The 12,807-nt window shown below is 41.4% G+C and overlaps 1 protein-coding gene across 1 annotated transcript in view; it reads right to left on the bottom strand.

Annotated features, from left to right (window-relative positions):
- The window catches only part of LOC100120465 (nephrin), a 324,223-nt gene that overhangs the window by 64,770 nt on the left and 246,646 nt on the right, over window positions 1–12,807 (bottom strand). The window contains exon 7 of the mRNA XM_031929953.1: window positions 11,555–11,718. Within this exon, the coding sequence (XP_031785813.1) occupies window positions 11,555–11,718 (164 nt within the window). The remainder of the gene's footprint in view (window positions 1–11,554; window positions 11,719–12,807) is intronic.

Raw genomic sequence — 12,807 nt, 5'->3', positions numbered from 1 at the left:
GCGGCAGTAGCGCGGGCCTGATGCGCTCGACAGACCGTAAGCAACAAGGGCAACGGCTGCTGCGCTTAAGATGAACGTATCCATCTCCTGGTCGGATTTAAAAAGACTGCGAGTAACTTCTGTCGGAATGAGGAAAGAACGAGAGACGGAAAGGGCACCGAGAGCTGCAACGTTTAGCCAAAAAGAAGGAGACATGGTAAATAACCAGAGCAGTGTCTAGCCACCTTAATTGCATTGTACGTTAATTAAATTTCGGGACGAAAAAAGAGATAAAAAGAGGACGAGACTGAGGCAGAAGGGACTGCACGGTTTTGCAGGCGAATGACGCGCGGAGATTTGTTTCGGTTGAACGGGCGTTCGAGAACGAGTCGACGGTATTTTTATTCGTACTGGATTCGAGCAGTTTTATATTACTGAAGCGGCTATTTTTATTGATTTTTATTGAGTTAAACTTTAAATAGACGTTGGCTTGTCAGGTGCAAAATAAAACGATCAGTGATGAATATTAACTATTATCTTTTGGAAGGTATTTTCTGACGTTCTTTTCCTGTTACTTGGCCAACATTTACATACTTAAGAAACGTTTTAATTTTAGCAGGTTAAAAAATAAAAACATGCGATGGAACTTTGTAACCGGTGAACAGTGAGAATATTTATTGACCTGAAATACTGTAGCACTGCATCCACCTTTAGAACTTGTCTTTAATAATTCACCAATTGTTTTACGCGCACAATCCATTAGTGCTGTGTCAACCTTCATGCTTGAAATCGCGAATTAGCAAGCATACGTAAATACAAGCATTCGAAAATGCATCAGCAAATATTGCTGGCAAATATACTTGAGAAGTGGCGTGTATGCATACGAAAACGGCAAGGAACTTTCGCACATTATACGAGAAGAAGCACGAAAGAGGGCCTGCAGAGCCGGGGATATGTACCTATAGCCATAGATAGAGGGAAAGAGAGAGAGAGAGAGAGAGAGAGAGAGAGAGGAGGGGAGAGGAGGTAAAGTAGTGAAATTCTCTCTCACGCGGCACTGCTTGAACAGGATTGGATGGATGCCGGAGATAATCAGGATGGTAATGCGGTAGAAGTGCTCTACGTGATCCGTTGGTTACAGGATCTGCTTATGTTGATATCTGTCCCCTCTCTCTCTCTCTCTCTCTCTCTCTCTCTCTCTCTCTCTCTCTCTCTCTCTCTTCGTTCATAAGCGGCATGGATATCTTGCTGAGTTATTTGTGCCACCTAACGAGGACTTACGGCGCTCGGCTAGAAACCAGTCGCCTGCGTTTGCGATACCGACTGCCAGGACCGAGATTTTTAAAAACTCATTCACAGTTAAAGGCATGCACTTTTGGGATTCTATCCCTACAACTATTAGGCTTAGCAAATCGCTAGGCGTATTTAAATAGCGCCTTTATGATTATCTTTTAAGTCTGCCGCAATGTTATGTGTATTATTAACTTTAGGTTAGATTTGGATGTTACTGCGAGTTTACTTTATGCTTAAATATTTTGCTTCTGTTGTGCCATTGAAAAATTGTTATTATTTTGTTACTTTTATTCTGTATTTTTATCTTGCTTTGTTGTATGATTTGCTCCTCGCCCTACGGCCATCTGGCCACGGCGTTAATAAATTTGTTTATCAATCAATCAATCTCTCCCTCTCTCTCTCTCTCTCTCTCTCTCTCTCTCTCTCTCTCTCTTCCTCCCGTCGCGACGACTCTCGTACATGCAAGGCTGCAGCCGCGATTCGGCGCGTCCCAGTTATATTTTATTATCGCGCACTTAGAGAAAGGGCCAGTGGCTGTGCTCGCGGAGAATCTAAAATAGCCAGCCAAGGCGTCCACGCCCGGCGAATATTTCTTTCGGGCGCACCCGCCTGCACTGGATTTATAAGCTCGAGAGTCGTGAGAAATTTTGAGGAACGACCGAGACGAGCACGAGCCCAGAGAATTAATGCGACTTTTCATAGTCTATACATCGTTTGCCGTTGCTTGATTAATTTTCACTTACAAAAGCTCCCCGCGCGCTGCACCCGTGTCTTTTCCGAAAAAGCTCTATTGATCGCGGTAACTAATTGGCGCTAATTTTCAATGTGCATTCGTCCACAATTGATGCGTAGTTATATTTTATTCTGACGGAATGCAGATCTGTGTTTGATAGTATTAAATTCACGATTCAACGTTGTATTGTACTTACAATATTTTATCAATATCCATATGCAACGCATACTTGACAGAATTGATCACGATACTTGACAGAATTAATCTCTAGGGAGAAAGGATGTATTGTATATTATATACCTCTATTATATGCGCATGTATACTGCAGGGAAAAATACAAATTTTTCGATCTTATTTTTTTTTTAATTTCGCAAAGATGTGACAGCAGCTAATTATAAAAATTTCCAACTGAACTTCTCGGGAGCTCTGAGAAAACTCCAGTAAAACGCGAATCATATGCGACCGAGAGAGAAATTTTACTTTCGACGTAACTTAAGTTGAAAGAGATGGAAATTGATCTTTTGTGAGAGTTTGAATTAAAATTACAGAGCGAATTTTACAGAGTACGACAAGTTTGCATGATAATGCTTTCAAAATAACCGGAAAATTCAGCAGCCCGAAATTTCGCAGCCATTAACCACGATTACCGAACAATCCTCGTAAAACTCGTACTTATCACACTGCCCGCGCCGAATCCCCGAATATCTATGCCGAAATGAACGCGCTCGCATTTCAAAAGAGAGGAAGAGCGCAGACAACGGCGGCTGTGGAGGCACGCCGGAGAAAGAGAGAATGAGAACTGCCTGGCATTAATTCATTTTAATAAAAGAACAATAGGACCGGGTAAACACTTTTCGAGCTCTCGCGGGTTCCGAATAAATATTGCGGTAATTAACGCAGGCCATTAATTGGCCAACGATAATGGTGCGGGGAATGCGAAGCCTCTGGACTAGGCGCGCTTCTGCGGACGTAGAGGGAGAGGGAAAGAAAAGGCAATAAATTATTACATGCATGGCCGATCTGTCGGCGGTTGTAGCTCAGGGCCGCCAGCGCCGTTCTCGCTCGGGCTGGTATAGGGCGCATATAGGTCAATAAATGGCGACATCACAGGCGGTGCAAAGATTAGCGGCTCTCGGATTGCTCGTTCGTATATAACGCACGGCTGGACAAGAATTAACGACGTTTTCTTATTGCCTCGCCAATAATAGTCCGGGCTTTCGGCTCCAATAGATGTCTGCATTCCTATGCGATTGTTCCGCGCACACATGAATGCAAGCACCTATTACTTATGCATCAGCTTTGATTTTTCAATGTGAGATTAAGCATTCAAGGTACGACGGCATTCATATACGCATTATATAGCGCGATTATATTGAACGGTTTGACTCCATCAATAATTCCCTTTGTTCGTCGCCACAGAAAGAATCTGCTCCGGCACGCACGTCTCGCGCGAGATGACACGTTTCCTCACACTCGTTGATGCCTCTCTCGTTTAATATGTATAGGACTTCCACGACGGCGGCAGTATGAAACGGCTCCAGGAATGCGACTCGCGAGAGGGCGAGTCCACAGTATTTAAGGCTCAGAAGATCTGCCTCACCTCCATTTCTCAAGGATTCCCGGCATTTCCTTCTTCTTCCTCTTGTATAATAGCAGCGAAGCTCGGTTCATCGGCGAAGCCCGGCACGTATCCTTATCTCGCGCGTTTCGTTTTCTACTCTGCCGTCGAGCGACTGAGCGTGGCAGGTCGTCAAGATGAAAATCCCACGTGCACACACACACACACACACACACACACACACACACACACACACACACATGGATAAAGGCCTCCGGAGTCGCGCGGTCCGAAAGGGAAAGGCACATAGGCCAGAGATGAGCGTCTTCGATTGCGGCGCGTCTACGCAGGCAGATTGGAATAATTATGGGAGCGACCGATGAGAGAGGCTGGTGAAACGAATTTCCGTCGCTACGTCAAGCTAAGATCGCTCCCGGCGAACGGTATACAATGCATGAGACGATGCACGAGGCACGTGCAGCTTTTACCGAACGACGCGGGATTAATCGAAGATATTGGGTCGTATATGGGTTTCTGGGTGGAAATCCAACGAGCTATTACGCTTCCTCTTTTCCCGTGTAACTAAACGATTTTTCCTCGAGTAAACGTGTGCGAAACGTTAAACACCGCAAGCTCCAATTTGATGACAAACGAAAATACACACACACACACACACACACACACATATATATATATATATATATATATATATATATATATATATATATATTGTCACGTACGCACACTAGCGTACGTTTGGCTTGGTAACAGCCAAGGTGCATCACGAGCTCGGATGAACCGAGCGGATGCTACTTGATGCTCTTCTTATCATCGATGACGAGTCGTCGCGTGGCTAATTGTCCGAGCGCGGGCGACTCGCGAGTTAGTTCCGCAGGAGCAGCGACCCAAGACACTCACCTCTCTCTGTGATAACTTAGTAAAGAAAGAAGCAGATTTTTACATAGACACAGGGGCAGAAATTTCAGTAATTAAAAGAAAATATGTTAACGATAATATCTCTAGAATTTGCAAAGATACTATACTAGCAATAAAAGACGTTATACCAGGCGAATGTATAACTCTTGGGAGATTAAACATAAAAATAAATGATGATATTTTTTGCGACATTCATATTGTCCCCGATAGCTTCACCGTTGACGTTGCGAGTCAACTAATCGGTTGCGACATCATAAGAGAGTACAATGGAAAAATAGACATTTCACAAAAAACTCTGCAGTTGCAAGGAATCATATTCCCATTCAAGAAAGAAGAAACATTCACAATTCCCACCAAATCACGCCAGATTATTTTTGCAAGAATAACTAATCCGAAAGTAGAAGTCGAATGGGTTCCTATACAAGATTTAGGACCGAATATTTTATTTGGTAACTTCATCGCAACGAACAAGAGTAACATATTATACGCATATTGCTACAATATACAAGCCACCGCCCCATAAAGATATCTGTACCGCACATTGAATTAATCGAATGTTCAGCTTCTAAGCAAAACGACGGCAATGTAGTCGATGAGGACGACTATATTGGCGACAATCATTACGTCAACATATGCTATTTATTTTACAATAAAAATGAACTTATCGACGTCGCTGTGAAAAATCTGGATTTAAGAAAAGAAAAAGTAAATAAGAATATGTCTATCGTAGATACGAAATGATACACAGTCTGGAAAGCCAGGCCTCCAAGAGAAAAACCACCTTGGAATAATCAAATCTATTTTTACCGCGACCATAGGGCGCGCCGTTAATATTTACAAAGTACTCTTGATTTCTTCATACATTTTTCATCGCGGCTATAGGATGCGCGACTAACAGTAGAATGTTACTCAATCCATTCATTAATTTTATTTACCGTGGCCATAGGGCGCGCGGCTAAAATTTTTATTTTTAGAAATAACTCACTGTTAATTTCAATAGTCACTTTACTACAGCGGTTATAGGACGCTAGCTTTGTCAGTTATAATGATTATAATTCAATGTAAGCTCGCGTGATATGTATTTCGATTAAATAAATAAATAAATAAATACACATAAGCTATATTCATCGCGGCCATAGGGCGCGTGATATACGCACAACTCAATCGCGGCTACAAGCTCTTACTTTTAAATGTTTCAAATTTGGTATTCACTTAATTTTTTTTGTTTCGATTTCTTATATCCTAAAGTACAGTTTCAATCACAAGCTATATACTAATAGGCATAGCTTTGACGTGCCTATTTATTTGGAAATGCGCAATCCCCGGGGGTCCCGTTTATTAATGATTTTGAGAGTTTCAGGAAATGCAAAAAATATAGAAAGTAACCGACGGATGGGACTAGATCTAAGTAGGATAAATAGCCAACCATTAAGTGTCTTGCACCCGTCACAAAAAAAAAAGATTACCACCACCGCTCGCACTTCTTAAAAATATCCACAAGCATCGAAAACAGCGATCAACGGACAGCAAGACGCGCCGACAACAGAAAACGAGAATAAATTAAAGAGTGAAGAAACAACAGCATCAGACACACCTAGTGGGAAAGCGCAAACATACAGAGAGTACAAACAGAAATTAAAGCGAGCGGCAAAACAAAAACATTTGCCCGAAACTTGGAGACCGATACTCAATAGAACTCGTCTAGCACTTCATGTGCATATATCACCCGCGTCATCCAAAGAAGTGCCTGAAAAGAGGTAACATAAACAAGGATCAGAACAAATCGACAACGAAAAAGCAGAAACATCAGAATGGAAAAACAACACTCAGCCTACAAGCAGCAGCTGTGATACCTGCAACGATGCCAGTTGCAGCAGTAACGTCACAAGCACCAGTGAATAATATAGTGTTGTGAAAAATGCTAAAATAATGAAATAATATATATTAAAATATATATATTCAATGAGTGGGATATGTAAAGTGTGAGAGCACGTATAAAGGAGAGAATTGGTACGATTAAAATATATACAACTTATAGGAGAATAATGAATTCATACAGATACCAATATTTTTATATATATATATATATATATATATATATATATATATATATATATATATATATATATATATATATATATATATATATATATATATATATATATATATATATATATATATATATATATATATATATATATATATATATATATATATATATATATATATACACACATACACACACACACACACACACACACACATATACATGACCTTTAACATTCATTTATGTATGGATTCATTCACATTTTTCTACGCCATACTAAATATAAGTACGCGCTGTTATCTGAACATCATACTCATACAAATCTCAATAGGTGTTAATTTTGAACAAATGAATCTGATTGCAAAATTTACTATTAAACTAGGTAGAGAACAAAATCGGTTGAGAATTGTATTTGTAATAATTACGTAAGATATAAAATTTATTGTTATAAGCTAATATATCCGCCATATAATCTGTTAATACTCACGAGAGTATTCTCGCGTAATTTGCGAAGAAAGGATAGAATAATTTAAACACAAATAAAATCAGAAAAGAAATATAAATTATATTCAAAAATACAAATTGCGAAGCGCACTGCTCGGAGTTCAGCTCTCGACTGACTCCCCCGCAGCCGTCCTCGCAGACGATCGACGCTCGACCCCGCCGCTAGCCGCCGATCGTTTTTCAGTCGCTGGGAATTTCCAAATTTCCCTTCTCCACACTCATCCACACAAAAACTCTAAAACAAAGCACTCGTTGTCGAAGCTGTCCCCGCCGCCCGCGCTAATCCGATCCGCCATAAAACTCGAGCCCAACATCCGCGCCGCACAGTTCGGCTCAACAGCGCGGGCCCACGCTCGAGCCGATGCTATGCTGGTCAGATGCGCTTACTCGAGATTCGAATTCGAGCCTACATACTTTTCCTACGAGGAAAAGCCATAAAACTCAAACCCGAAAACAACGCGGCCTCACGTGCGCGGCACAACTCGACCTTTGTCCTGTACACTCTCTGCAGCCGAAAAAATATACATAAATCGCGCGCTTACTGTTCCCACATTTGTCCAGACCGAAGTCTGTGACGTGGGGAAAACTCCACGTATTGTCTCACGAGGAGAAAACCCACGCCGAGAACAGTAATTACAAATTATATTATTACTATACGCGAACACTATCAACCAAATATTACCCCGCGACATCTAAAATGCTTCCTTCGTAAGTTAGCTGTCCCCGAAATACAAGCGAGCCGCTACTACAAAGCAGGCTACCCTTCCAGACGACGCATTTCCCTAGAGCAAACTGGCCACAGCGAAACGCTCCCAAGTTTTCGTCTGTTCCGGGCCTCACCAATTAATCAGCCGTAACCGGCTGGGGGTGAGGGGAACGGCCCCGATCGATCCCATTTGATCGTCGTGCGCGCAGCCTACGCTGCCGGTTTCCATAACCGTAGCGCTGAGATGCTCGCCTATAGAAGTTTGTATTTCAGCAAGCTTACGTCGGTAACATAATCAATAAGCAGTTAAGAAAAAATTAAATCTTTCTCGAATATATAGTTAGATAAAAATAAAAGCAATAAATGCTTGTTCAGAAAAAATCATACAGAAATGATTAAACAAAATTCCAGAAAGGTTCAATTTAATTTTCAAATACAATATACTTATACATATTCACAAATATGAAACATATTACAAATATATATAAAACATAATTAAACAAAAGAAAAGTATACGAAAGCGTTATAAACATACTATAAAAATTATTAAAAGAAAAAAAAAAGAAAAAAATCATATAAAAGCAATATATTGCAGAGTCATTACGTACCATATATTAAAAAGAGAAAAAAACAAATGTAAGAGCAAAATAATTTAACAATCAAAACATCCAATTAAACATAAGCTTGATAGATTAAGTATTTTATAGTATTAGTTTTTCACGTACAATTCACAGTGTTATATCAAACATAATAAAAAGGCACACACGAGTCGATATTCGAGACGAAAATTTTTCTTGAAAACAATACAGAAAAACTAATAACTCTTCGTCGAATTTAGGCAATATATGAGAACTCAAGGAGACTCACGCCTTTCACAGCTAGAATTGTGTGAAAAAAAAAGAAAAGGGATCGCTATCTGTTGTATAAGAGAATAACTCCGTTCAAACATATGTGCGCAATTCATGGCAAGTAAAATGATGTTCCTTATCATCTTCGACTATATCAAAATAGCATTTCATACACAATTAACACCAGATCACGTATAGTAATATACATATAATGATCTTCAAGCAATCCATTGCTTATGAAACAAAGATAAGATGAACACATTTGTCATGACAACAAATAGTATATCTTCGATATACTCAGCTGTAAAACAACGAATAAGATACAAAGATAGAAGTTCATCCCGTAATTTTCATTTCCCCACAATCATTACCTGGGATATGACGAGGGAAACGAGAGACACTCATAAATCAAACATAGAATTACACACATACTAGTTAATTTATATATATGAAAAAAAAATTATTAAGAGAAAATTATTTACGACTCGAAAATCGATGAAATGTATAACAAATATGAAATCTATAATAAACAAACAGGACTATCAAAATTTATAATGAAAAAAAAAAATACGAGAAAAGACACATAAACAACAGAACACTAACAAATACACCCGAATTAGGGCAATATTTCGTTATCGGGGCGATAACGACGCGACCATTGGGCGTGTCACGTACGCACACTAACGTACGTTTGGCTTGGTAGCAGCCAAGGTGCATCACGAGCTCGGATGAACTGAGCGGATGCTACCTGATGCCTTTCTTCTCATCGATGACGAGTCGTCACGAGGCTAATTGTCCGAGCGCGGGCGACTCGCGAGTTAGTTCCGCGGGAGCAGCGACTCAAGACACTCACCTCGCTCTTCCTATACGAATAAACAAGAGTACACGTCAAGCCGGACTTATTTTTTCTCCTAATAAACCCGACTGCACCTTTCTCCACGTCTATGGGCTTGACCCTTTGACAGTGCAACCGAAAACTCCGACCACGCACCTCTCTCTCTCGCTCCCTCCCCGTAACAATATATATATATAAAAAATACGCATCCACGTATACTGTACGAGCATCGCCTAATTGTAAACCGTGTCGTTAGTCTCAATGGAAATGAAATATGCAACTTCCTATATTTAGAATTATCACTAGGCGCCTATTACGTTTTCGTGCGCGCGCACGTGTGCATTCAGAGTCCGCTGCACAATCGCTGTCTGATTCAATTAATGGCATCACGATGTAGCACGCAGACGTGCACTCTCTCTCTCTCGTGCATGGGGTCGAGGGCTGCACACACGCATAAACATATAGATTAACCGCGCGAGTGCGGCGCGCGCAGCAGCATTCAGCCGAAAGAGGCTCTCGTGCATCAGGCAACTTGGGCAAATTATTTGCCAAAGCGAAACATTAGTCAAATATTTTCGCTCGACCACTGCGGCGCCGAATATGATTACTTTTAATGTATACCCGAGGTATTTATTGGAAAATCATGTTTCGCCCGCTGGGAAACGTATCACCCATCGATTTGCGCGCATTTATTTATAATACCGCTGTTCGCGTACAGGTATAGCACTATCGCATTACCACCACGCGCGTGAAATTCCGAATATTCCCAGGGGAAGCGACGCGCGTTATATAATGTTTACCTGCAACAACGAGTTTCATAGAGCGTTTACGAGCAATCTCGATATTATCGGGTTTTTATTTCATTTCAATGCACGCGCACGCCTCTAAAGACGGCCTTTGTACAGGAGCGTGATCGATTATCGCTATATCTGTCAATAATTCGCGTGCGCCTATATGTATCTTTTATTCGCGAGGGGAGAAAGCCACAGAGAGACCGAAATATGCCGCGCGCGCAAATACGCGAAATCGCGATTCGCGTTCTCAGTCCGGCAGTGGCGAGCCGTTGGTATCATATATCCGAACAAACGTATTCTATATAAGCCGGGAAGTCAATTCTTTCGCGCTCGCCTCTTGGAATCGTTGAATTTTAATGAGAAATAAAATTAGCCCCGTTTAGCGCGAATATAATCTCGATCTCCTTCCGGAGGGGGCTGCTGTCTTCGCTTCGAAGGAATCCCTTAATGCGCTCCGATCGGTATAATAAGCATAAAGTTGATGAAACATCTGCAGCCGACAGGAGAGCCCCAACCTACCGCCGTTTCGCACGGATTCTCGATTGCACTTCTGCCAGCGCCGCTGCTGCTGCTGCGTTTTATTCTCCCCGCACAGCCCCCGCGCAGCAGTAGCGTCTTCTATAAACTCCTTTGCATTTTCACCCTTCAAAGTTGGCTCGGACTCGCGACGGCGGCAGCGGCGGCCCGCCTCCTCTTCACGCGATTTCTCCTGAAATATTTCTCTTCCGCGCGCTGCCTTCTCCTTTTTTTATCTCAGTTCTCACGTCTCCTCCTCTACTCCGGCGGCAAGACGCTTCTTCCTTCGACTTCTTGTTTACCCCCGTTCCCTTTCTCGCCGGCGCCAAGAGCTCGAGGTCCCGGGAGGAAGATCGGGATGGTTATCGCCTCCCGAAGGCGCCCCAGCTCCCTCGTAAATCTCGGATTCTTTCGCGGAAAATGGTCCGCGGAATCCGCTTGTTGTTTGAAATTTTCAAAAGCGGCTAGAATCCGTGTGTGCCTGCAGCTGTGTCGAGGTCAGAGAAGGAGAGAGAGAGAGAGCTCGTAAAGACGCGGAAGCTATGCGTGTAGGCGCTGCACCGAGAGTTCGTTATGGTCTATATTCCTTCGGTGTTTTTCGAATAGCGCTGCAGCGGAGGTTGCCAAATGTATGTACAACCGGGCGCGTATAATATCGTATTTTCGGCGTAATAGCTCTGGGCCAATGTAAATGTTCTCGTCGGCGTCTTGCTAACTAAGTATAGGATACATGACTTGCGAGAGAGGGATCGCAATTTTCTCCGACAGTATAATATTTGAGCTAATGCGAATTCGTATATCTTACCTTGACGTGTTTGAGCTGCCTCTTGCCTTTGTACCAGGTAATTACGGCAGGTGGCCTCGAGCCCGTCGTTTCGCACTCCACCTCGTAAGGCTCCCCTGCCTTCAAGGATTCGCTCCCGTTGGGTAATCCATCGGGTTTCCTTATATCTATCGTCAGGGGTTTCACTGGAACAGAAGCACTTTTTTAAAATGTCCGCTGTCAATTTCTTTTAAATCGAAGCTTACTCTCTCCATGTAAAACAGTGAAAATTTTCACTATTTATGTAGTGAACGCATTTTTCACTTCTGAAATAGTGAAGAAATCACTATTATGACACCAAAATTCGGTTTAACTTTTAGAACAGTGAAAATATGACTATTATAATCAGTGAAACGCTAACATATATACTATTTTGTCAAGTGAAAATTTCACTTTTGAATAAGTCAATCTGATTCACTTATTCAACAGTGAACAAATGAGAGGAGCGATCCTAAAACTGAAACTCTTAAACCCACATATCCCATTCACCCCCTGCTGCAAAGTTTTAATAGGAAAAAAATGTTTGTTAATACGTTTGAACATTGGAGGAAAGCGAGGGCAAGAATATAATATTTATTAAGGGAGTTCTCTCGAAACTGATCCTCGTCAGGAGAAAGTAAGATTACGAATCGCAAATAGATGATGTCCAGAGGGTCGCCGATGTCGGGATTCAGGGCCCGCATATAAAAATGCATTTTTCAGCGATATCTCGTAAAGGGAGACTTTTCGAGAGAAAAGGACGAAATTTTCGCCCCATATATGGGGCTTGAACATCGAATTTCCATTCGAGTAGTCAATTAAAATTATTTTTTATTTTGAGGTTAGGAATTCGTTTTTTGTTTTCGATACGTCCTTCCTACAACTCCATAAAGCTAGAGAATGCCGTCTACAAGTGACCCTTTTACAAAAATTTACGGAGCGTACTTCCTAGAGTCCGTCATCGCCGACCCCGAACACCTAGACACGAAAAACTATCTAGCATACTAGATAGCTGCATACTTGAGGCATTTATTTATTCGTAAAGTAATAGTTCGAAAATATAACCTCTAATAAAAGAGCTCTCGGTGCTTATAGGGTAGGTAGATTTGAGGTTTTGTTTTTTGATAAAAAATTATCACCTCCGCTTGCTTTCCTTCTATGTGCTGCGCATAAAAACCAAAGCTCAAGATATACTATGCTATTATTTATGGATTGCCGTTATTTATTATTAATTTTAGTTTGTACATGTTGAAGTA

Source organism: Nasonia vitripennis, chromosome 4, assembly GCF_009193385.2.
Source record: "Nasonia vitripennis strain AsymCx chromosome 4, Nvit_psr_1.1, whole genome shotgun sequence".
NCBI classification, from domain to species: domain Eukaryota; kingdom Metazoa; phylum Arthropoda; class Insecta; order Hymenoptera; family Pteromalidae; genus Nasonia; species Nasonia vitripennis.
The sequence above is the reverse complement of the archived record's forward strand: the minus strand, read 5'-3'. Positions and strand labels throughout refer to the sequence as shown.